The sequence below is a fragment of the Phyllostomus discolor genome, chromosome 8, assembly GCF_004126475.2.
Source record: "Phyllostomus discolor isolate MPI-MPIP mPhyDis1 chromosome 8, mPhyDis1.pri.v3, whole genome shotgun sequence".
Classification (NCBI taxonomy): Eukaryota; Metazoa; Chordata; class Mammalia; order Chiroptera; family Phyllostomidae; genus Phyllostomus; species Phyllostomus discolor.
Window position 1 is genome coordinate 114,516,203 of NC_040910.2, and position 24,506 is coordinate 114,540,708.

At 62.2% G+C, this 24,506-nt stretch overlaps 1 protein-coding gene across 1 annotated transcript; it reads right to left on the reverse strand.

Annotated features, from left to right (window-relative positions):
* Positions 1–7,396: 7,396 nt before the first annotated feature.
* Positions 7,397–22,632, reverse strand: WDR45B (WD repeat domain 45B). Its single transcript, XM_028520417.2, has 10 exons — positions 22,429–22,632; positions 17,031–17,105; positions 13,719–13,820; positions 12,708–12,795; positions 11,645–11,739; positions 9,950–10,140; positions 9,413–9,498; positions 8,499–8,600; positions 8,012–8,133; positions 7,397–7,665 (listed from the first exon to the last, which is right to left on the reverse strand). The coding sequence occupies exons 1-10, from the start codon at positions 22,493–22,495 to the stop codon at positions 7,559–7,561; spliced, it is 1,035 nt and encodes a 344-aa protein (XP_028376218.1). The 5' UTR covers positions 22,496–22,632; the 3' UTR covers positions 7,397–7,558.
* Between the last annotated feature and the right edge of the window lie 1,874 nt (positions 22,633–24,506).

Here is a 24,506-nt window from a genome sequence, read left to right on the forward strand (position 1 = left end):
CAAGCTCTGGGAATCCTTAACTCGCCAGGCGCCACCGAGCTGCCTCCCAGCCACCCTGCTGGGGGCCTGGGGCCATGGGGCAGCTGGGCACTGGCAGGTCCTGCATGTCGGTCTGTGGGAAGGTTCTGAGGGACTAGAAACTTCATTTCTGCAGCTTTGCCTCGAACCAAACAAAAACGCAGAAGGGAAACGTGTGACCCACGCAACGTGGGGCATTTCCACGTGTCGGCAGTGGGGACTGCGCTCCCTCTGCAGCCGAGGCCCCAGGGCACCGTGAGCTCCTCCGGTGCGCCACCCGCGAGTGGGTGTGTGCCGTGGAGGACAGAGCCAGAGCGGGCGGGGCCGCGTCAGGACTCGGGATTTCCCTGCTGCGCGACACTAGAGGTGAGTGACAACCTTCCAGTCCTCCTGCTGTCGGTCCGGGAAGTGCAGTGGCGGTCTGTGTGCGGATTCGAAATCACAGAAGTACCGACTTCCTGAAGTCCAATAAAACGTGTGCATCGATTTTAACGGAACACGGCGCGTCTGTCGCCGGGCAACTGCGGCAGGCGCTTCCTCACCGAGCTCGTAGGGCCGGGGGCCCCGCGGCGCATGCGCAGAGCAGCGCCTCGGCGTCCCCCGCACCAGTTGGGCGCTGGGGGTTTGCACGCGAGCAAGGCAGGGGCGGGTCCAGCTGAGGTCACAGCCGCAAATCAAGGTCGCTGCGAACGCCTGGAAATCACACACCCCCCCCCCCACCACCACCCGTGAGATGAAATCGTTTGTCTAAGGAGGCACGTGCCCACGCGGTGCTGGGCCTGGGACGCTGGCCATCCGGCTGCTACAGAAAGTCCGTCCGGCGGCTGCCGCCCATGGCCATCAGGGTGGGAGCAGGGAGGCGTCTCGGAAAATGTCGCGTGATGTCCCTCTTGGCTGGTTGAGGGAAGGAGGCTGAAGCTGAGCGATTGAGGACAGAGTTCAGAGACAGTTCATGCAGCAGAAACAGCTGCTCACTGTGTCCAGAGGCTGTTCGCCCCCACTGAAGCATTCACCATGGCGTTTGCCGGGCGTTCTCCATGTCAAATTGATGTCGTGTTAATCGGTGCTTTAAGGTGCATTATGGTCTTGCCCTGGCGGGGTCGCTCAGTGGGTAAGAGTGTCGTCCTGGTGCACCAAGATTGCCCTAGGGAGATGGTGGCAGCAGGCAGCTCGGGGCAGGGGCTGAGAGTGAGCAGCCAGCCCGGTCAGTGTGATCTGCTGGGCCGGGAGCCGCCGTGCACCACACACCAGGCAGCCGGTGGCGGGTTCGTCCTGTCAGGGCACACACGGGAGGCAGCCGATGGGCATTTCTGTCTCCCTGCCCCTTCCTGTCTCTAGTATCAATAAGCACGTGTTCGGGTGAAGAAGCGGAAGCAGCAGCAGCAGCAGCACGCTGCCTCCAGGGCCTGTTTCCTGCTGTGTGACCGGGCAGAGGCTCCGGGACAGCCCGCGTGTCAGAGCTGCACATCAGGAATGGGCCCGAGAAAGTGCCCCCCCCCCCCACTCCCCTGCTCCGGCCGGAGTCCTGGGAGGGCCGCACCACAGCCCCTGGGGTCACGCAGCTGTGTGTCTGGGAGCCGGGGCCCAGGCCTCCGAGAACGGCCTTCGTTGCGTGAGGGGTCACAGAGGGGCACTTGCACCCAGGGTGCACGGGGAATCCCTTACCCTTTCCTCGCACCCTGTGGCCCACGCTGGACTGGGTCACGGGGCCAGGAGGAGGGCAGCCGGGGAGCCTGGGAGACCGGAAGCGTGGGGCAGGTCGCAGCAAATTCGGAGTTAGAGAACGTCCCCGCCCCCCTCCCCGAGCTGGACGCGTCAGCCTGAGGCAGACCTGGGGCCACAGGCTGTTCCCGGGGCCACACCCAGGTGGCCGCTGGTGGAGGGCGCCCTCGTGGGCACAAGCCAGTGCCCGGGCTGCGGAAGACGCCAGAGCCACCGCCTTGCCGCCAGATCCCGGCCAGACCATCGGCCTGCTCTAAAAAATCGACATTTTCTAGGTTCTGATAGGACTCTGTCTCCCCATACACAAAATGTCCAGAATACGATCCAAAGTTACTCAATATATAAAAATCCAGGAAAATGTCTCAAAGGACATGAATGTGAACCTGTGCCGGAATAATGAGAAACACACCTGAGCTTTCTGTTGCTCTGCCCGTCACCACCACCCTCCACGGGGCAAACGCTCTTAAAGTGGACCGGAAGTTAGAGAAGCTAAAAATCACCGAAACGAAAACTTCAGTGAACGAACGGAAAACCCTGCAGGAGCGGAAACCAGCCAACCTCAGGGCCTCGGGACAATATAAACAGACCGAGTGTGTGTGTCAGTGGAGTCCCAGCAGGAGGAGAAAGGCGTCGGTTTAAAAATAAGTTCATAGACATAAGGGTCGGAAACATCCCAAACTTGGTGAAAGGTAAACTCAAAGGTGTACAGAGATCAGTGGGCCACAGACAGGATGAACTCAGAGAAGACAATGTCAAGGTGTGTATCTTCGACCGTGGAAACCGTTTTTCACCAGTGGGAGGGCCTGACCGAGGCCAGTCAGCGGCAAGGACGGGCTGTGACCACCACCCACCTCCCTCTGCCCTTCGAGGAGGACCCGCTGTGCAGGGGCAGGGGGTGGTGCTCTGAGTGGTTGGGGGCCGTCTACCTGGTGCATGGGCCCTGGGGCTCCCTGGGTGGCGCAGGCCCAGGTCGGCCCCCACCTGTGTTCTGCCCAGGGCCACCCTGCCTGAGCGACAAAGCGGCCTGAGCTGGCGCTGCTGGTGCTGGGCTTGGAGACGCGCAGGTGAAGCCGAGCTGTGCACCTTCGCTCGTGCTGGGCCTGGGGCTCACGGAGGCCAGCTGCTGCTTGTTGGGTGAGATGTAGGAGGTCGTGAGGCAGGAACCTACCAGTCACCCTACAGGAACGCTGCTGTTACCAGCCGTGAGCTGGGTGGGACTCGGCCCCAGGCGAGCTCCAGGGCAGGGCGAACAGCCTTAGCCAGGTAAGATGGAGTCTCAGATATGGCACCTGCCTGCCGGCTCTGGCTCTGCCCGCCTGTCTGTCTGCGAGACAGACACTTCAGTGCCTCACCAAATGCCACCGGTGCCTTTCAAGCTGCCACCCCAGTGCCGGAGCTCTGCAGAGGGCGTGAGTGTGCGTGAGTTCATGTGTCGGTTCTTTGAGAGCAGGGGGTCAAACTCATGTTCACGGGGGGCCGCATTGGCCTCACGGGTGCCTTCAAAGGGCCAAGTGGAATTTCAGGACGGCATAAATGTAACTGCCCCTTAACCAGGGGCTCGGGGCTGCCGCTGGGTAGAAACAAGGTGGAGGGCCAGGCTCGGCCCGGGGCCTGGCGCTGGCCGCCTGTGTTTCGGAGCAACTGCTCGGGGCTCCAGCAGCTTTGTGTGCTGACCGAATCCCCGGCAGCTTCTGCGTCCAGAGGTCGTGGGGACTTACCGCCTTGGCACTGGTACCCTGGGCTGGGGGCCTGGGGCTCCGAGATCTTCCTCCCAACTGGTTAACCATTCCCGTGCAGTGGTTTCCGTCTTCACCCCCGACACCCCCTGCCCGGCCCGTCCTCGCCTTCCACCCTTGAACCCACCCCTTCTGGCTTCGTCCCTGGGTCCGTTTTAAAAAACGTATTTTGTGGATTATGCTGTTACGGTTGTCCCACTTGCCCCCCTTTGCTCCCCCCCACCCTGAACCCCCCTCCCAGCAGCATTCCCCCCCTCAGTTCATGTCCGTAGGTCGTACATGCTAGTTCTCTGGCTTCTCCACTTCCTGTACCATCCTTGCCCTCCCCCTGTCTGTGTTGCGCCCACCATTTATGCTGCTTATTCCCTGTGCCTTTTCTCCCATTGCCCCCTCTGCCTCCCTGCTGGTAACCTCCATGTGATCTCCATTTCTGTGATTCTGTTCTAGTTGTTTGCTTAGGTTTTTTTTTCTTTAGGTTTGGTTGTGCTGTTCATAGTTTTGATTTTTTTCTTAGATAAGTCCCTTTAACATTTCATATAATAAGGGCTTGGTAAAGATGAACTCCTCTAACTTGACCTTATCTGAGAAGCACTTGAGCTGCCCTTCCATTCTAAATGAAAGCTTTGCTGGATAGAGTCATCTTGGATGTAGGTCCTTGCCTTTCATGACTTCAAATACTTCTTTCCAGCCCCTTCTTACCTGCAAGGTTCCTTCTGAGAAATCAGCTGATAGTCTTATGGGAACTCCTTTGTAGGTGACTGTCTCCTTATCTCTTGCTGCTTTTAGGATTCTCTCCTCATCTTTCATCTTGGGTAGTGTAATGATGATGTGCCTTGGTGTGTGCTTCCTTGGGTCCAGCCTCTTTGGGACTCTCTGAGCTTCCTGGACTTCCTGGGAGTCTATTTCCTTTGCCAGATTGGAGAAGTTCTCCTTCATTATGTTTTCAAATGAGTTTTCAATTTCTTGTTCTTCCTCTTCCCCTTCTGACACCCCTATGATTTGGGTATTGGAACGTTTAAAGTTGTCCTGGAGGTTCCTAAGCCTCTCCTCATTTTTTTTTTAATTCTTTCTTTCTTCATTCTGTTCTGGTTGGATGTTTATTTCTTCCTTCTGCTCCAAATCGTTGATTTGAGTCCCGGTTTCCTTCCCATCACTGTTGGTTCCCTGTACGCTTTCCTTTATTTCACTTTTCATAGCCTTCACTTCTTCCTCTGTTTTGCAGCCACACTCAGCCAATTCTGTGAGCACCCTGATCACCAGTGTTTTGAACTGTGTGTCTGATAGGTTGGCTATTTCTTCATTGCTTAGTTGTATTTGTTCTGGAGCTTTGATCTGTTCTTTCATTTGGGCCTTCTGTGTGTGTGTCTCCATGGCGCGGTTGTTACGTAGTGAGGGGCAGGGCGTCACGTATCTCCCAGGGTGGGACGACCCTCCTGGCTGCATTGTGGTGCACGCGGGGGAAGGTCTGAGAGGGAACAATGCTCCTTGCTCAGCTCTCAGCCAGCGTTGGGCCACTTCCTGCGCTCCCCACGAGCAAAGTGGGACCCTGTGGCACTGCTCTCCGGGTGGCGGTTTGTGCACGTTCCAGGACGCCGTGGGTCTCGCCGATGGACTCTCCTGTGCGGCCGGGAGTTCCTCCCGCCGCCTCAGCCCCCACAGGTGCTTTCAGTCAGAGGTTTGAGGCGTTATTTCCTGGGGCTGGAGCCCTGGGTTGCGTGTATGTCTCGCTCCCCAGTCGCTCCTCCCAGTTTGTCCGCACGTGAATGTGGGGCCGCCCGCTCCAGCAGCCGCTGCGTTGCCCCGAGTCCTCTCTGCCCCTCCTTCCAGTCTGGATGAAGGTGTCTTCGACTCCTTGGTTGTCGGACTTCCATACAGTTGGATTTCCTGGCAGTTTTGGTTGTTTTTTGTGTTTAAATTTGTTGTTGCCCTGTGCCTCCATCTCGAATAGAAGCTTCCTCTGATTTTTATCCACCACACCTGGGTGGGGGACCAGCCTGTCCCGCGTCTGCACCCCTCTTAGCAGCCGGGATGGGTGTGGTTCCCTCAGCTCCGTGGCTGTCAGACTCCCATTCAGCTCGGTTTCTGCCGGTGCTGAGTGGCTGTTGCTCTGTAGTTTGGTTGTAATTCTGATGTGGTTGTGCGAAGAGGTGGGCCCTGTTTCTCTGTGCCACCATTTTGACCGGAAGTCTTTGTGTCTGACTTTTCAATGTAAACATTATAACATTGTCTTTCAGGGTTATGTAAAATCTAATACATTGACAAAAATCACAATATAAAGGAGGAAGGTGGTAAAATATTAATTCTGAATCCCACAAGTTTTAGGCTTCTGAGTGCATTTAACAGTTATACTGTGGTCTATTATGTGTGCTAAAATGAATTGTCTAAAAACAACATATGTACCTTGGAACAGGCCGACCCACAGACAGAGAGCGGATGAGTGGCCACCAGGTGAGGAGATGGGAGGAAACGGGGGGGTAATTTCTTAATGATGATGAGGGTTCTGGGGGTGGGAGGAGGTTTTAAAACTGGAGACAGGTTGTAGCTGCCCACATTGCGAAGGTAGCCACCCACACGCCACGCACAATGGCTAAGTGTATGTTACGTGAGTGTTTCCTGAATAAAAACAGAGAAAACTTAAGGGCTAAATGTCCCTCACAAATCTGACAGAAGTGGAGGAAAAGGAGCTCGTGGGACCCGACCCCACGGCCTGAGGCCACGTGGGCAGCTTGTGTCCGCTCAGCCTGGGGGCTCTGTTCCCGGGTCCGCGGGCCAGGCGTCCTGCGGCCCTGGCTTCCGCCCCGCCCCCACCCCACAGCCCCACAGGCAGCGCCTACGACCCGGCCCGCCTCTCAGCACCAGGGGCTTGGTGTGGTGACACAGCTCCCTTCCCTTGGGGGTACAGAGTACAACAAAATTAGTCACTTTTATTTAAAAGAAACATTAAAAACGAGTGTGCAAAATTAAACTGCATGATTAAGTACACGACAGACATGCATGCTGGACGCTGAAACCCACGTACAAAGTTAGCCGATTACATGACAGTGAAGGACGGGCGGACAGAGGACTGGCTGCGGCAGGTTCCAGGTGTCTGCGACGTGAACCGAAAACCAAGAACCGGGGTCTCCAGGGGGACGGGCGGAGCCCAGATGCAGAGACTCGAGCGGCACCGACGGGGGGGCGGGGGGGGGGGGCACAACTCCGGACAGCAGTGAGCGGCTCGCCCCGCCAGTGCTGGGAGACGCGTGGGTGGAGACGGGTGAGGGGTCCCACCTGCCCTGCCCCCCGGGGTCTCCGCGTCAGGTGACACTGCCTCGTGACGGGTTCCTGAAGTCTGCACGACTCTGCCCCTGCACACAGCAGGGGGGCAGGGGGGCCGTGTCACCGCAGCCTCCCCAGGGGACCCAGGCGAGGCTCACGTGCCCTGCCCGCGGGTGGCCTGGCGGTGGCCTCGGGGCCCACAGCCGCCCCAGGACCCAGGACGCAGGACGCCGGTCGCAGCAGGCCGGGGCCTCGCAGCAGGGCTCCCGGGGGAGTGGCCGCCTGTGCCTGACACAGCGGCATCTCTGCCTCGGGCTCAGGCGGGAGGACAGGCCCCTCCCCTTTCCTAAGGCAAGCTGCTGGTGCTGCTCCTCTTGCTACCTGTGGCCGTGGAGTGAGGACGAACACCTACACACGACCGTCCACTCCCCCGTCGTGGACTCGGTGAAGACAGTGGAATCTGTTCCCAGAACAAACCTCGGTGCGTCCGCCCCGCCCCGCCCAGGCCCCCAGTCCCTGCGGAGTCCGGGCGCAGGCACGGGGAGGGTGGTCGCTGAAGCTGCCGCCGCGCCCGCACCCCTGGGGACCAGCCGGCGTCCGGCTCAGGCCGCTCAGAGCCACGCGAGTGTCCGTGGTGCCTCGACGGTGGTTCTCCCTTTGACACTGGAAACGCGAAGCCTTGCTGAGGAGGACAGACAACCGCGTGGGGCTCCCCGGCCAAGGTCCCCGGGCAGTCCCTCCGGCCCACGGCCCACGAGGCCCCAGGAGTCTGGGTGCACCCAGCGCGCTCGGCCATGGGTGCCGGCCGCCCTGCGGGGGCGGGGTCACAGCTTGTCGTCGGTCATCTCCAGGAACTGGGCGTAGACGTCGCGGATGCACTCCCCCTTGGGGTTGAACAGGAACTTGTAGTAGCTGCCGTCGGCACAGATCGCTGTGGGGAGAGAGGCCCTTTCACTCACACGTTTCTCCCCGTGACGTTCGGAGCAGGAGGCCCCGCGAGGCCCCAGCAGCCGGCTTGTGCATGGATCTGTGGGCAGCCAGGGGTCCCCCTTCCTCGCTGGGCACGGATGGGGCCACGAGCCCCAACCACTCGGGAGTGTCAGCAATGCAAACAAAAACAAGCCAACTGACCGGCCCCAGGATTTCCGGGGGAACCCCAGAGGGTGGGGAGCCGGCAACACCCCGCCTGGCTGTGCAGCCCCCAGGAGGAGGCAGGAAGGGGTCAGCACAGCCCGGGCGAGGGCAGGGGTGGAGCTGCGTCCGGAGGGACCACTCACCGATGACAGCATTTGGCTCTGTTCCGAAGGCACAGATGCACGGAGAGCCCGAGGGCACCTGGAACTTGGAGAAGCTCCACTTGGAGCTGAAGTATTTCGGGAGGAAACTGGCCGAGGCCAAACTGCGGGGACAGGAGGGGAAGCCACGGTCACGTCACACGTGAGACACGGCTCTCCCCGACCAGCTGCGGCCTCGCTCAGACCCTGTGCCGTCCACCTGGAGAGCCAGGTCACCCCAAATGACCGTGTGGCGGCCCCGTGGCTGCAGAGGGTGCAGGCTTCCAGGGGTCGCCGGCCGCCAGGGCTCGCCGGCCGCGGGAGTTGGGGGCCAAGCCTGGACCCTGGGCGGACGCCCCGCAGGCACGAGCGGCGGGGCCGTGACGCCGCTGCTTTGGCGTCGAGTCGCTCGCTCGCCCGGGTTTCAGAGGCTGGGACTCGGGGGACGACCCGGCAGACGCTGGCGCAACCGCCCGTCCCGGACACCCACCTCGACTGCTTGTTCCGCTTCGGGTCCTCCGCAGCGAAGACGTGCACCGTGCCGTGGTCGCTGGACACGCAGATGAGGGACGCGTCCTGGTTGAAGTTGATGCTGCGGGGAGACCACACGCGCTCGGGCTCCACGCCGACCCCAGCCACGGGCCCACCCGGCTGCCGCCCGCCACCCCGGCCTTCCCGGCCCCCCCCCCCCGCCAACAGCCCCGAGGCAGGCCCTCCCAGGGCGCACAGACGGTTCCGCGTTCTGGGGACGCCGCAGACTGCTGCCTCCACACGCCGCTCGCTCGGGGGAGAGGAGCGCCACCTCTCCCACCGCCCCGCCCCCCCAGAGGCCCCCCCCCCCCCGCCCCCCCGAGAACAGCGCGGCAGGAGCGGTGCCGGGCCCCACGGCCCGCGGGCACACTCAGTGACCTCACACACGCGCCAGGCTTCCTGCGCACAGACCCAAAGGCTGCGCGGCAGCTACGGAGAACGGAGCCCGGCCCAGGCAGGGGCCCCGCCCTCCCGGGCTGCGCACAGTGGGGCCGCTGGCCACCACACACACAGCTCGGTTCCCCAGAGAAGGCTCCAGCAGTGGCTGCCGACACGGCCTCTGCCGTGTGCCCGCAGGCAGCACGGGGAGCAGGCTGGAGGGAGCGTGGGGGGGTCAGGGAAGACGGCCGGTGCCGATAAACGCTCAAGCAGTGAGGGGTTCACAGTCACAGTGTTCTTCCTGCTTCTGTGTACATTCCCGTGATGCATGTTAATGTCAGTAACAGTAAAATGAACGGAAGTCGACCCCCAACAGAGCAGGCTGCCTCCTGCCTGGGGGCGGGGCCCTTGCCAGCCCTCCCCACACACAGGGCCCACCGAGGTGTCGGCCCACAGCAGTGGCCTCCCCTGGGGTGAGACGCTGGTCGTCCTTACCAATAAATGTTCGCTGCTTGAGACCCTCTTCGCAGCTCCTGGATTAAATGCCCTGATGAAGTATCAAATATTCTTATAAGGGTCCCCTTTGAAAGACAGTGAAGTGTTTCATTATCGCAGGGTCGCAGCGTGGCAGTCAGTTTCTGCAGTGACCGACATTCACAAACCCACTCGCCCCCACGGCCTTCCCCCAGACACCCCCACGTCACCCCAAACCCCACTTCCCCCTTGGTCGTGCCCAGGGTTGGGCTGCTGGCCCTGTCGTCCGACAGCTCTGGGCAGGGGCCAGGGAGAGCAGGGGGACTCGGGACCCTGGGCAGACGCCCGCCCGGGGAGCCACCCTGCCCCTCGAGTGCTGTCTGGAGAGACGGTGCCCCCACGGGAGTCCCACGCGTCAGAGAAGGGAATGCTGCCCGGGGCGCGGGGCTGGCCACGTCAGCCACAGCTGGTCTCCTGTGGAGCCCCGGTGGGGGCGGCCGGGGGGGGGGCACGCTGCAGGGGGCACACGGCCTCCCCGAGGGCAGGGCACGTGCTCACTTTTTCAGACGCGGTTGCGATTCTTGTTCCCTGCAGGTTGAGGGCGATGCAGCTCAGGACGCCCTCGTGGGCGGGAATGTCCACGGGCGGCTTCTCGGTGCTGGCCAGGTCCACGAGCTGCACGTGGCCGGTGTGCGCGCCCGGGAAGGCCAGGAGGGAGTTGTTGCTGTTGGGGCACAGGACACAGAGGCCTGCACGGGGACAGCGGGAGCCCGTCAGGGCCTCGGGCCATCGCCAGGGCCTCTGCTCTCCCGCAGGCCGGGCCTGCTCCAACCCGCGTTCCGGTCAACAGTTCCCGAGGAATAAACAGTCAGGGTCACTCGTGGGTGTCCCCTTCTGCTGGAACCCCAAAAAGGGTGTCACAGGGCCGAGCACAGCTGCCCCCTATGAGACCGTCTCGTGACTGGAAACGTCTTCTGAACGATCACTCTCCCAAGCCCGTCTCCCGGGGGCCGGGCCCTGCGGGAGAGCGGAGGCCGTCGGCCGGGCTGCAGCGCACGGGCATGGGGGTCCGCACGTGCTCCCCCTGCCCCGGGAGCTCACACAGTCCCCTCGGGCTGTCCTGAAGAAGTAAGCAGGCCAATGCTAAAGGAAAGGCACAAATCCTACGAGAACCAAAAGTGTCCTGTAAATGAGAACAGGACTGGGGGACTTGGGCTCCCAACTGCTGGAGGTGTCTCGAGGCTCCAGAAGCCGAGGCGGCCCCGTGCGGGCACAAGCACAGAGACCACCGACCACGGGGAGAGAGTCGAGACCCCAGCTGGACTTCGTGACCAGAACTCACAGAGAACCCCCCAGCCTCAGTAACAAGAACAACTTTAACTTGGGCAGAGGACGTGAGAACGGCAGCCAGGCTGTGGACGGGCACTGGGGGGATGCCTCGGCCACCCCCGAGGCAGCGTCTGCAGGCGCGAGGCCCACAGCTGGACCCGCACATGTCACCGAGGGGGCTGCGGTGCAACCGGGCAGCCCCACCCCTCCGTGGAGCTGCTGGGCGGGGGGGGGGGGGGGGGGGAGGACTCTGTCCACAGAGCCCGTGTGTCGGCGTCCATGACAGCTGATCCCGACGGCCGAGAGAACCCGTGTGGACAGACAGCCGTGGCCTGCCCGCCCCCCGACTGTGACTCAGCGATCACGAGGAGCGAAACAGCCCTGTGTGTGCGGAGGAGCCCGGGAAGCACTCGGCTCGGAGGAGGACGTGGCCGCAGCCGGACAGGGCGGGGGGGCAGGCCCTCGCCGCCGGGGGACGCGCCCTGGGTGACGGCGCTCCGCCCCCGCTGTGGGGCCATGACACAGCCTCCAACAACTGCCACAGTCTGTCCCGTGATGCACCCGGGACGGCACGTCACGTCTCGGAAAGCTCAGAGAGAAAACCCGAATTCCCCGGAGGAAGTGAAGCCGCCAGCAGGAGCCATGAGGTTCGCCGTGAGCGCGCCCTCCGCCGGGAGACGGGGGGACGCTCGGGCCAGGCCCAGCGGAGCTCCCGACGGGCTGGCAGCCGCCCCAAGGGAGGCCACCCCCCCCCCACCCCGCTGCGGAGGTCCGAGAGCCCCTGCCCACAGGTGGCTTCTGGGAACAGGCGGACGAGCGAGTGGGGGAAGGACCACCCAAGGGGCGGGGGACGGGGAGCCCCAGGACCGCTCCCCACCCACAGGGGGGCCCTCGGACAGGCTGGGCCGTCTCCCAACGCCTCACCTTTAGGGTTATAGCAGGTTTCAAAGACGTGCAGCTGGTGGGGGTTGTGTGTGAACGTAAACACCTTAATCATGGAGTCCAACACCACCACGATCCTGGAGGGGAAAGGACAGGCAGCGCTCTTCTCCCTGAAAGCAAGCTCAACCGTCCCGTGGCACCTGCTCCTGTCGTCTGAGCCTCAGAGACTCCAGATACCACAGCCGGAGGGACCCCTTGCCCAGGCCGGGCCCTCGCAGGACAGGCCCTCCCGGGAGGCCCCGGGAGCCGCCCGGGCTCGGGCAGAGGGGGCCCCGCCCGTGACGCGCCGTGAGGAGGCGCTGCCACCGACGGTCCCCCTGCAGCGGGAGCCCCGGGGCACACGGGGCAGAGGAACACCCTGGGGGCCTCCGGGTGCGTCTGGCGACTCGGGGACGCCCGGGGGCGGGGTCCCGGGCTGGGCTCCAGGCCTGGCACCCCTGAGGGCCCCACCTCCTGGCAGGAACTCGGGACGACCTTGGCCGTCTCCAGGGCCTCCATCCTCCGCAGCGGACGTGCTGCTGCGTAAAGCTTACTGGGTTCGACCCAAACGAAGCGCTGCCCTGCCTTGCTGCCGGTAAGAAACCTTCGCGCTTCTCCCAAACCCTCCGAGGGCAAAGGCCGAGAAAGAAACTCGCTCTCATGATGCCTTCTCCCCAAGGAGCCTCCAAACCCCTCTACCCTCCCCCTGAAGGCAGGCGCTGGGGCAGCTTTCGGAAAAGCGCGGCTCACAGCTCCCTCCCCAGTCTGCACCTGCCGAGCGGGGACCGCCCCCCGAGACCGAGCGCCGCCGAGGGCGAGGCTGGGCCCAGAGCTGGCACCCCCCCCCCCCCAGGCCCACGGACCCTCGCCGGCAGCCACCCCAGAAGCTGAGGAAGCCCCGTGCCTCCCTGCAGCAGCAGCATAAACAAGCCTCGCGCCCTTGCGTCACGAACTGGGCCACCACAGGTCAACGTGTCGTTTTCCCGGGCACGTCCCTCAACACGCAGCACGCCGGCCGTTCTCGGGGAACGTGCCTCTCCCGTTCCAGAAGTCAGGCTCCCCCTACCTGTCCCGCCGCAGCTTGACCGCCTTGACCTCCGTGGAAAACTCGATCTCAATGACGGTCTTCTTCTTCAGGTCGTCCCAGATCATCACTGCGACACCAGAGGGACCCGTGAGCACAGGGGCCATGGCCCTGCACAGGCGTCCCCCACCCCCACCCCCACCTGAGCAGGCGGAGACGCAGCCGCCCTCCCACTCAGGACACCCTCGGCAGGGGCCGGCAGGCGCCAGCAGACGGAGCCCGCAGGCAGCGGTGTGCACTCTCGCTGCCTGGAGATGAGGACGATGAGGGACCGGACGCACGGCCCGGATGGCGGGAGAAAGCCTCACGGCCTCGGGGCGCGGCACAGCCGGGCGCCAGACACTGCGGATGCGCTGTCTTTGCTGCAGCCCCCGGCAGCAAACTCCTCCGTCTCCCTCACCGTGATTTTGTTTTTAAAGATTTATTTGTTTATTTTTAGGGATAAAGGGGGAGGGGGAGATACACCAGTGTGTGGTGGCCTCTCACATGCCCCTGGCTGGGGACCCGGCCCGTAACCCAGGCCTGTGCCCTGCTGGGACCTGAACCGGTGACCTTTGGGTTCACAGGCCGGCGCTCAGTGTGCTGAGCTACAGCAGCGGGGCCCTCCCTTGCTTTGAGAGAGGCCAGCCCTTCACACAGCCACGTCTTTACCCCCCCCCCCCCCCCCCAAGCAGTGCCCTCACTCCTAGAGCCACGCTGGTTTCCGTTCTGCATGGCCAACACACTCCCGTCTCGGAGGCTGTGGCTCTCTGCAGGACAAGGGGCCTCCCTCCACCCTGCTTCGGAAGAAACGTGCGGCCTTTCCGAAGCCGGCCCGGGCAGAGCACCCAGGACCACACGGGGCCCCGAGGACGCTCCTTCCCCAGGGGTCCGCCCTACACGCTCCCCGGGGGGGACTGTAGGGGCTCGAAGGGCCACAGACGCGAGGGTAGGCCACAGCACCCACGACAGGCGCCACGGGAGCCGCGGCCGTGAGGCGCACGGCGGCCTTACCTTTGTTGGGAGGGTACTTTGGTTTTTTCCCACCACCGACTAACGCTAAATAGTTGCAGCGGAAGAGCATTTCGACGTGGCCGACTCCTCCTTCCAGAAACTCTGAAACGATATGAAGAAGTTGGTACGTCCACTTCACAACTTGAGAGGAGAAGAAACGTAACAAGAAGTGAGACGCAACGGCCGGCTCCCTGCTGTCAGGGGGGGAGTGGACACGGGTCAGCGCGGGGCAGCTCCGGCCCGCCCCGCCTCCCGCCCCCCCCCCGTGGGCGCCTGAGGCCCACGCTCCCGTGCTAAGGGGTGGCAAAGTCTGCAGCAGAGACAGCAGGCCCAACGGTTCAACTCGACGCCTGAGTTCTTTAAACCACCCCTCGACCACGTCCCCCCGGAGGCTGGCGGTGCTCAGAGGCGCACAGGAAGGCCGCACGAGGGGGAGGAACGCCAGCAGGTTCTCTGGCGACACGGCCCAGTGAGGAGCCCCAGCCCCCGGCTCCGGCCCGAACGGACCCCGAGCCCCCGGGACGGGCAGGGCACAGCCAAGGGCTAGGGAGGAGCTGGCCCCCGAAAGTCGGCAGGTGGTCCAGGAGCTGACGGCTGCCTGTGCGGCCGGAGCTGCACAGGACGGTTCCAAACTCATCAGGTTACTCCATGAAAAATTCAAAGCCCAAGGCCTCGAAGAAACCCTAGCACAAAATATTCCACAGTGTCCCCAACGGAAACAGTCTTTCTCTTACACAACTTAGCCGTCCTCTGACGCAGGCTGCCTCCGTGTAATTCTGGCTGAACAGGACGTGGCCACAGCCCAAACCCAAGCGAGTCCAACACCCAACGCCCCCCCCTCCCCCCACCAGGTGTACGGCTTCAGGCCTTGCAGCTCCCGGCCGCTGCCGGCACCGCGACCACCCCCCGGGGCCCACGCCCACTCCCCGGCACCAGGAAGGCCGTCTGCCTGTGAACACCTGGCCGTGGCCAGCACCTGGAAGAGCCCAGAGCTCAGCGACACACCTGACAACCTGCCAGTCAAGGGGAGCTGGCCCCCACCGCTGCGAAAAGGCACTGTCTTCAACACAGGCCGCCGGGAAGCCAGATGCCCACCTGCCAAGCCTGAAGTTGGACCCTGAACTTACCCACGTGTGAAAAGTAGCTGAAAATGGGCTAAAGGCCGAAATGCATGACATGACACAAGACTGTGACACTCCCAGAGGAAGCACAGGTGAAACCGCACGACACTGGCTGTGGCGACGCTCTCCTGGATGTGACGCCAAAGCACGGGCGACAAAAACGAAAGCAGACAAATGGGATGACAGCACCCTCGAAACCCTCACGCCTCAGAGGACGCGATCGACAGGGTGACCCGGTGACCCGGAGGGCGGAAGCCCAGATCCACAGCCGAGCGCCCAGCAGGGGTGAGCGCAGAGACACAAACAGAACTCCTGCGACCCGACCACGGCAGACACGCAGCAGCCCGACGGAAACACGGGCCCGGGGCCCGGACAGACATGCCCCCGAAGACGACGAGTGTGTCCACACACACACACACACACACACACACGAGGAGGGGCCCCACAGCACCAAGCATCCGAGAAAGGCAAGCCAGCCCCCAGGAGACACCTGGCGCCTCACAGCCACTGGGGCGGCCACGTTTGCAGCGGAAAACCACGAGTGTGGGCCAGGTGTGGGGGAGCAGGGGCCCTGCGCACGGGGCACGGCTGCCACGCGGACAGCACGGTGAGTCTCTGGGAGTTAAAGCGGCCCGGCGGGTCGGACCGTCATCCCGCACACCAGAAGGCTGCGGGTTCAGTTCCCGGTCGGGGCATGTGCCTACAGGAGGGAACCCATCGATACTTTTCTGACTCGCTCCCTTCCTCTCTTCCTGAAATGAACACACATATGTCTTCAAAAGGCTTTTTAAAATGAGAAACAGGGCCCTGGCTGGGCAGCTCAGCTGGTTAGAGCATCGTCCCTACACACGGAGGCTGCAGGTTCGACCCCTGGGCAGGGCACAGGCACGACACAACCAGTGAACGCGCAGAAAAGGGGAGCAGCAACAGGTGCCTCCCGTCCCCCCACCCTCTAAAAAACCTACTCAACAATGTAAAAACAGAGCCTCGACGTACCCCGGCAGCCCCACTCCTTAGCGCAGCCGGTCCTCAGAAGAAGTGAAAGGCCTCGGAGAGCGCACCTCACACCCGTGCCAGTGCCGCACCACTCCCGGCGCCCACGGGGGAGGAGCCTCCCACGTCTGCGGGGGGCGAGCAGGACCGGCAAGAAACATACACAGGGTCCGGCGGAAGTAGCTCCTGCTCAAGTGGTTGGTGGGGTAGCACTGTGGGTGTGATGGTTTACAGTTCTAACCTGAACATCTCACCTCCAACGTCACGTGGTGTGCCTGGGTGTGGTGTGGGTACGTTACAGGATCACACGCGTACGAGCTGGTAAAAAACGGGGTGTTACTGGTGCCGCCCCGAGCTCCGGGGCACCGCAGAGCGTGAGCGACTGGCCTGGGTGCCCTGGGACGGAGACGGCCGAGAGCCCCCGGTGCGGGGCGGCTCCTGCTAGGTGGGAGGGGCTGCTCGGCGGGCGCCAGGCCACGGGGACCTCCTCTCACAGAGGAGGGACTCCCCGCATCAGAAGACACAGCTCGTACACTGCACAAAAACCACAACTGCAACTGCGGGAAGAACGAGGGTGCTCCTTGCCCACCCACCGGCAGCGCTGCCTTGTCCCGGCAGGACCAGCAAACACTAAACGCTTAAGGAAACTACATACGAGAAAAAAAACAAACTGAACAAATTCCACTGGCAAACTTAACATTTTTTCCTGTCAAATGGGAAAATGACCACCATTATTTTACCAACAGAACTCCTGACTGTAGCTTGTAGTCCTGGAGGACAACCTCTCGGCTACAGATAACATTACTGTGGCGCCGGCCACTCGCTACTGGGAGGGAGGGGTCCGTCTGCTGGGACTCAACGTGCCGCCCGAGCGCTCTGCCACCACACGGCCACCGGAAGAGTGGCGGCGGCCCAGGCCCACCCTCCCCGACCTCCCACCCGCCGGGGAGACAGACACGTCAGAGTGGGGTTCGCCGGAGAGACCCTGGGCCCTGCCGAGCCGCCGTGTCCGGCCCTGCACAGAGGCGGGTGACACAAGGGAGCGCACAGCTCCGCCCACGGGAACAGGCGACCACGAACCGAACCCTGTTTACTTGTCGAAACCAGCTGCCCCCTGCCCCCACCTGCAGACAGAGCTCAGACTCTGAGGGCTGGGAAAGGAGAGGAGCAGAGCCCTGAAATGCCGGCTACTTCTTACCTTGCTTCTCTTTTTCTTTCAGTGGATCGGTGTTGTAGACTCGGAATCCATTTTCCATCCCGCATGCAAAGCACCCTGAAGCGAGAGAAACATGTTAATCAGCTCATCCGGGCCTCCACTCAGGACCCCAGGCCTGGACTGGCAAAGCAAGCAGTGGGTCCAGAGAAAGTGCCCCTCCACCCCCCAGAGAGCCCGCAGAAACCCGGAGCACACGGACGCGGCGTGCACGCCACACGGCCCTCCTGCCCCAGCACGGCCGTCTGACGTGGGAAGGAGCCTCTGGCTCCAGCCCCCACCCCCCACCCCCCACGGCAGGCCCTTCCGGGGGCTCCCGGGGGCGAGGCTCCACCTCAAACACTTCATTCCCGAGAGAGGGGCTTGCCGCCGACCCTGTGCGTTTCCGTCAGCGCCGGTCTCTGACACTCACATCCACGCTGGCTTTCTAGCCCCAAACACGCCCCAGCACCGTGTCGGGGACAGAGCCCCAGAGAGGCAGCAGCAGCAGCACACAGGGACGCGTGCAGGAGTCTCCTGCAGGGGCCTCCCAGCGGGGCGGACAGAGCAGGCTGGGAGCAGAGCAAAGGGCTGCCACAGCAGGGGCTCCCAGAAGGCGGACGCAAGGACTCCCGTGACCTCACTCCCCCCCCCAGCGAAGAATCCCCGTTCCTTAAATCCCTGCTGTGGTCACCAGGAGAGGCCTGGGGTGCCATCTCCAAGTCACATGCCAGGGTGTTACCAATTAAAAGCACCGTGCCCCGGCTGGTGTGGCTCAATGGACTGGGCGCCGGCCTGCTAACGGAAAGGTCACTGGGTAGATTCCCTGTCAGGGCACAGGCCTGTGATGCAGGCCAGGTCCCCAGTAGGGGGCGTGGGAGAGGCACCCACACACTGATGTTTCTCTCCCTTCCCTTTCTTTCTCCCCCCTCCCCCTCTCTCTAAAAGTAAATAAATAAAAATCAGGGAAACATTTAAAAAGTGCCATTAGGAACTCAGGAAAGCACCCCAGTCTCAAGACAAGCCTGCAACCTGTACTTCGCCTGCTGCAAGGGGGCCCAAGCCCCATGGGTCTTCCAGGCGACCACGCCCCGCGGCTGGTTCCCCCGCAGCTGCTGGCCAGGAGGGGACGCTGAGCCCCGGCCGCTGGCTCACAAGCCCGAGGCCGCGCAGAGCCTCCCAGCGGCGCACGCACGGCTGGCGGCAGTGCCCACGCTGGTGCCGACGCCGGGGCCTCTCCCACGCTCGTCTGCTGGCTCCCGGCTCTGCGACCGCGTCGCCCCGTGCTGGCTGCCGCCCTCCCAAGAGTGGAACTCCCGCCCACGCTTCTTTGTGCAGGTTACTTATAGCCCTGCAGCACCTGCGACTCTCGCACCAGGACGGCGACCTGTGGACCGTGCTGTGCGGTGGACGCTGCGGCTCTGAGAGGCACCTTGTCGGGGCCTGGAGTCGGGGACTCACCCAGAAGCACCAGGTTATCTATTATCTCTTAACACGCTCTGAGTTACGGCCCCGCTTCGTGTCACGGTTACGACCCGCTTCGTGTCACGGAAACCCCGTCGCGTGGGCAGACAGAGCGGAGCTCTGCCCCCTGGAAAACGCGGGCAGAGCCCAACCCTGTCCCGTCTCACGCAGTTACTGCGGCTGCCCCGGGTGTTAAGCCTGCATCTATCTCATTTGCCTTACCAGAAAACATACATTTCTTACAAGACTTGCATAAAAACACACAAATGACTGCTACAAACCCAGAAGAAAAGGGCAGACAACCCCAGAGAAAAACGAGCAAAGGAGGTGGACAATTCACCAAAGGGAACATCCAAATGGTCAGTGAACATGGAGAATCAGGGAACTTGGAAATGATCTCGAACGCACCACTCACGGGCCGCTGCACACCCACCACAGGGAGGGCCCCCAGGAGCGAACGGGCGTGGAGCCAGGGGACTCAGCCGCTGCAGGGGGCTGTGGACCGCACAGCCACACGGGGCACTGGTGGCACCGTCTCTTGCAGGAATGACACCACCTGTTCCCCAAAGGACACGTGTCAGGGCCCCGCAGCGGCACTCAGAGCAGCCACAGACTGGAGCTGCCCGAATGCCCACCGGCCTTAGGGCCTTGGAGCGAGTGGATGGCGACACAGTAACACAGAGAGACACTGCACTCCAAGAACGACCTACGACGACTACACCCAACAACCCTGAGTGGGGGAGGGGGGTTCCGCACAGACGCGGAGCCAAACCACAAAGGCGGAGGCAGAAACCAAGCACTCTCCGCGGCAGAACCGCCCCGCGCCCCTGAGGTCGCAGTGAGCAGAGGGAGCGCAGGGAGCCCGGTGTGTCCCATGTGTTGGCCTGCGCGCACACGCGAGGGTGCGTTCAGTCTGGAGAGCGTCTGCAGCTGGACACCTGGGCGACGCGCACCCTCCCACAAGTGCGGTGGGCGGCGGTACACAGCGGGAAGGAAGGCACCACGTACACCGAGAGGCTGGAAACCGCTTTCTGAGGAGGCTAGGCATCGTCCTTGCTGCCTTTTTTTATTAACTGACTTTGCTTGGTTATTATATGAAACATGGCATTCACCTTCACATCTTTGCTACCTTAACATTTTCCAGAAAAACACTGAGCCCATCAGCTGGCGGCCGTGCAGGAGCAGAGGACACGGGAACCACAGAGGGCGCTCTGCCCCGCCCCGAAGACAGAGGACCGAGGACCGGCCGTGCACGCACAGCGCCCCCGCACGCACAGGGGAGAACTGCAGCGAAGGGGCCCGGGGGTCAGCGCGTGGCTTCAGGGCTCAGTCCTGCGCACGGCACAGGCCAGTCCCGGGAAGGTGCAGGCAGAAGCGCAGCAGCCGGGCCCCAGACGGCACCCACTGGCTCTCGGGGTCCTGACGGCTACAGGAAGGTTGCCTCCGGGAAAAGACCAGTCAAAGGCTTAAACAATTTAAAATCGTGAGCAAATCGCCCTTTTAAAAATCGCCCTGGCTGGGGTGGTTCAGTGGACTGAGTGCCGGCCTGCAAATCAAAGGGTCACCGGTTCGATTCCCAGTCAGGACACACGCTTAGGTTGCAGTCAGGTCCCTGGTGGGGGGCGTGTGAGAGGCAACCACACCGGGATGTTTCTCTCCCTGTCTTTCCCCCTCCTCTCCCTTCTCTCTAAAAGTAAATAAATAAATAACATTATTTCTGAGCCTAAAATTGCAATGAGTAGTAAAAACGCTGAGTGAAAATTAAAAATCGAAAAAGAAAAATTAAAAACCAGTGTAAGTAAAAACAGCAATCACGTGGCAGACAATCACAAGGAAGTAACCTGAGGGTAACCTCACACTTAAGTATAAAACCACATTTCTTGTGTTTTTCAAAAACACCGTGAGCTTTACTTGTAATTTCTTACAATGAAATGAGCTGGTTTCACAAAAGACTATTTTTCAGACAACTGAAACATGTCTATTTAAAAGCCAAAGCTGTATTTTTAAGTCTTTAATCAGATGTTATAAAAATATAAACTTCACTGGTTTCTTAAGTCATTAGCATCATTTGAGTCACAATTAATACACTGAAACTTAGTACAAAAATGCCTCCTTTGGCGCTCAGGCAGGCAGGTATGTAAGAATGATTTTCTTGCATTAAATGCCAGCAAGTCACTAAGCTTTTCCCTTTTTAGTGTTTTTCCTTTTTAGTTTTTTTTCTTTTATTGCTTCTAGAGAGGGGGTAACAGAGAAAGAGGGAGAGAGACAGAAGTATTGACGGGTTGCCTCTTGTACGCATCCCAACAGGGGAATAAACCTGCAACCCAGGCAGGTGCCCTGACCAGGGATCGAACCCGCGGCTTTTCGGTTTGCAGGACATCACCCCAGCCACTGAGCCGCACGGCCAGGGCCCTTGCGGTCAGCCAGACACCTCTTCTCACTGAACGTGTGCCTCTTAAGGAGCTGTTGTATCACTGTTAACTTACTGAGTTCTCAATTATTTAAAAAACTTATTTAAAAACCCACTGGCCTACTCCTGGTTATCTAAGCCCAAAACGTTCAGCCAGAAATTACTGCCCAGTGTCCAACATCTGGACCCAAACGCGGCCACACTCGCTGTCACCTTCTTCCACACCCCCCTCCCCCTTGCCACCGCCCGGTCTCATCGCGGCCGCCTCCGGGAGGCCAAGGGCCACGAGCGAACCGGCCTCGATCTCGCAGCCCGCACACCTCCGCCCCCACCCAGCTCGCTGGTCCCCGGTGCCCGCGAGCTCTCCCCCGACACGGGCGCAGCGCAAGCGCCCAGCGCCGGGCAATCACGGCGCCGTGCTACAGCGCCGCTCTGATTCTCCCCGAAACGAAGCTGCCGACGCCAGGCCGGAAGAGCACCTGACCCCGGAACGGCAGCTGCCAGCCCCGGTCTTCCCGGCGTGAACCCCGGTCGGTCCGCAGCGGAGACGCGACTCCGAGCCCAGCCCCCGCCCGCACCCTTGGGCGCCCGCGGGCCTCGCCAGAGCAGTTTAAAACAAAATGCAAGGGGGAAAAAATGCGATTTTCCTCTCTGGCACTCAGCTGTCAAATTCTAAACAACACACACCCTGGGAGGAGGTGTTCCCTCAGTGGCACTTTCCGATCAGAACCGACAAAAAGACGCCCAGTCGGCCCGCGAGAACGCTCCCTGTAGAGCGTGAGGAGGGGCCGGGGCCCGCGCGGCTCCGCAGGCGCGAGCGTCCTCCCGCGGCCGCAAGGTGGCGGCGCGACCCCGGCCGGGGCCCGCGCCCGGGTCGCGGCTCGGCGTCCTGTCCGCGCACGTTCGGGCGGCCGCCGAGCAACTGCGCCCGGGGAACCCCAGCTCTCCCCCGGGCGCCTGCTGCCAGCCCGGCTCACACAAACTCTCGGAGACGTGCGAACAGAAGTGGGGGCGGGCCGCCGGCTACAGAGGGCCGCGGCTCTCCACAACGTGCAGCCACTCTGGTCCAGTTCCCTAGCGAGCACCGGCGGTGGGGGCGGGGGGGGGGACGAGCTCCGAGGGAGACCCGCAGGCGGGCGGTGTCAGGAGCCCGATCGCGGTCGAGCCCGGGCGCCAGTCCGCGGGGGGCCCGGAAGGCCGACGCGCGGCCCAGAGCGGGTCCGGCCTGACTCGCGGGGGCAGCCCCAAGGAGGGACTCGGAGCAGAGCGCGGCCGGGAGGGGGCGGCCGGACAGGCAGCGGCCGCCGCCCCGAGGGTCGCGAAAGGCCCGGAGAGAGGGATCCGCCGCGGCCCAGACACCGGCTGGGAGCCGGAGCGGCGGCGTAAGGGCGGGGCGCGGAGCCAGGCCGGGCAGACCGCGGGGCGGCCCGGGCGTGTGGGGGACTCCGGGAGCAGAGGCCCGCTGGCCGGGGGCTCCGCGGGCGCCGGGGGCTCCGGGGGCGGGGCCGGGCGCGCGCAGGGCGCGCTCACCGTGGTCCTGGTTGAAGCCGGCGTAGAGCAGCCCGTTGCCGTGCGGGTTGCACGGCAGGAGGTTCATGGCGCCGCCGCGGAGGGTCCCCGCTCGTCAGCGCCGCATACCGCTCCGGGAGGCCGGGCGCGGGTCCCGTCAGGCCGCCTCCGAGGCCGCCGCGGCAGGAAGCGAGCGGCGGACGTGCTGCGTGCGTGCGCGCGTGCGTGCGTGCGCGTAGCCAAGGAGCTGCCGAGCGCCGAAGACATCCACCCGGCAGGCCTGGGCGGGGCGGGGGCGGGGAAAGCGTCACGTGCGTGGGGCGGGGCCTGGGAGGAGGGGCGGGGCCTGGGCGGATGGGGTACACCTGCCAGGTGAGAGGAGACCCTGAGGGCAGCCGATCCGTGGAGCCGAGGGGAGCGAAGGAGGGGGGATTCGAAGCGGCGACGGTGCCCCTGGCCCTCCCGAGCAGGCAGGGCCCGGATCCCCCCCGAATTCACACGCCCCATGGTAACCCCGTCTTCTGGAAAAAGACGGAAAACGTGACTCACCTGACCCCCATTCCTGACGGCCCATTCTCCCCTCTGGAGGGCACACTAGGGTTTGAGCCAGTGTGTCGGTATGGCATACATATTTCCATATTCAAACCCAACGTTCCTTTTGTAGGAGGAAAAAAACCACCATCTACTGCTTTAGCAATACAGGTCACAGAAAGTAGGCTCCACAGACCCCTCCGGGACACGCCCAGGGTCTCTGTGAGCCTGGGGTCTCCCCTAGACACAGGGGTACTCCGTGAGACGTGTGTGTATATTGTGGGGTACTTAAAGAGTGAAGAGAAAATGAGGACGAAAGGTGTTGTGTGCAAGGCCAGGGGAGTGTATATCGCCCCCAGTGGGTAAGCCAGAACACTCCACCCGCACAGCCAAGACCCCGTCACCTCACATAGCCTTCCCAGGTCCTTTCCAGCACCCTCCTACGGAGATGCCACCCCCCTCGCAGGTTTCATGAAGGTGGGAAGTGTCCCTCATTGCAGTGCGTCAGCTGGCCCTAGTGGTCTCTGATGGCACCTCTGGGCTGCCTTCCCTAGGAGGGGTGAGGGCTGGAGCAACAGCAACTGCTCTGGGGCAGGGTGGACTTTGGAGCTCTTCCTTTTTGCCTCGGACTTCCTCTCCACTAAGGCTCAGAGGCCTTCAGGTCCAGGCAGGCTCCACTGCTGCCATGGGAAAGCAGAGCTCAAGCAGCCGTATTCTGCTCTTGAGTTCTACGGGGAGGTAGGGAAAGGGTGGCAGTATGACTGTGAAAGCCAAGACTGTGATTGGCAGGAACCAGCCTTTTTTGAGAAGATAGGCAAGTATATGAGAATCCAAGGATCTAGAGAAAGAGGGCCCAGATCCCAACCCGAGATTGAGATTACGCTTGTGGGAAGGAGGGCCCTAAGTGAGGAGGGAGGCAGGGCCAGCGGGAGACACAGCTTCCCCGGGGTGCCCGACCCTCACCAGGGTAGGGGACAGGGTAAGCCACCTGCCTGCTGCCCAGAGAAGCCGGCGGAGGTGCTCACCTGCCCACCGCAGAGCTGCTTCATCCAAGTCGCCGTTTGGTGGCGGTCCATGATAGTTCTGCATCCTGAGAACAGGGCCGTGGGGGAAGGGAAGGCCCCCGGAACCCACACGCACATAGTTGGGGGAGTGACCTGAGTGGCCTGGGTTCCACCCCGGTCCCCGCCCACTGTCCTCCCGGGAATGGGTCTCCCCAGTTCCCCAGCATGTGCAGCTTCTGTTCCTTCTTACATTCCCTTTTCTTCTCTTTTCCCCATTTTTATTGAATTTATTGGGGTGACACTGATGAACAAAATTCTACAGGTTTCCCTTGGATGAAGCTGTTCTCCTGCAAATGGAAGCATCTCTCTCTCTGTCTTTAGGGGAAAACAAGTATTATCAAGCGTGTAATTGACATTTTTCCCAGATTCAATATTGGCTGAGATGATTCCTTAACACTTCAGGCTCTCAGTCCGGGAAATCACCCGGCATCGCAGTAATTTTCACGAGGCCATTGAAGACATGGCTGCACATGTTTTGAATCTCGACCCTGGAACTGAGAACCA

Excerpts from the sequence above, each read along its gene's own strand:
- WDR45B (XM_028520417.2), bottom strand. The coding sequence starts at position 22,495 with ATGAACCTCCTGCCGTGCAACCCGCACGGCAACGGGCTGCTCTACGCC. Across the intron at positions 17,106-22,428 it reads CGGCTTCAACCAGGACCACG|GGTGCTTTGCATGCGGGATG; the intron begins GTGAGCGCGCCC and ends CTCTCGCTTCAG. Across the intron at positions 10,141-11,644 it reads AACCTGCTATAACCCTAAAG|GCCTCTGTGTCCTGTGCCCC; the intron begins GTGAGGCGTTGG and ends GTCCCCGTGCAG.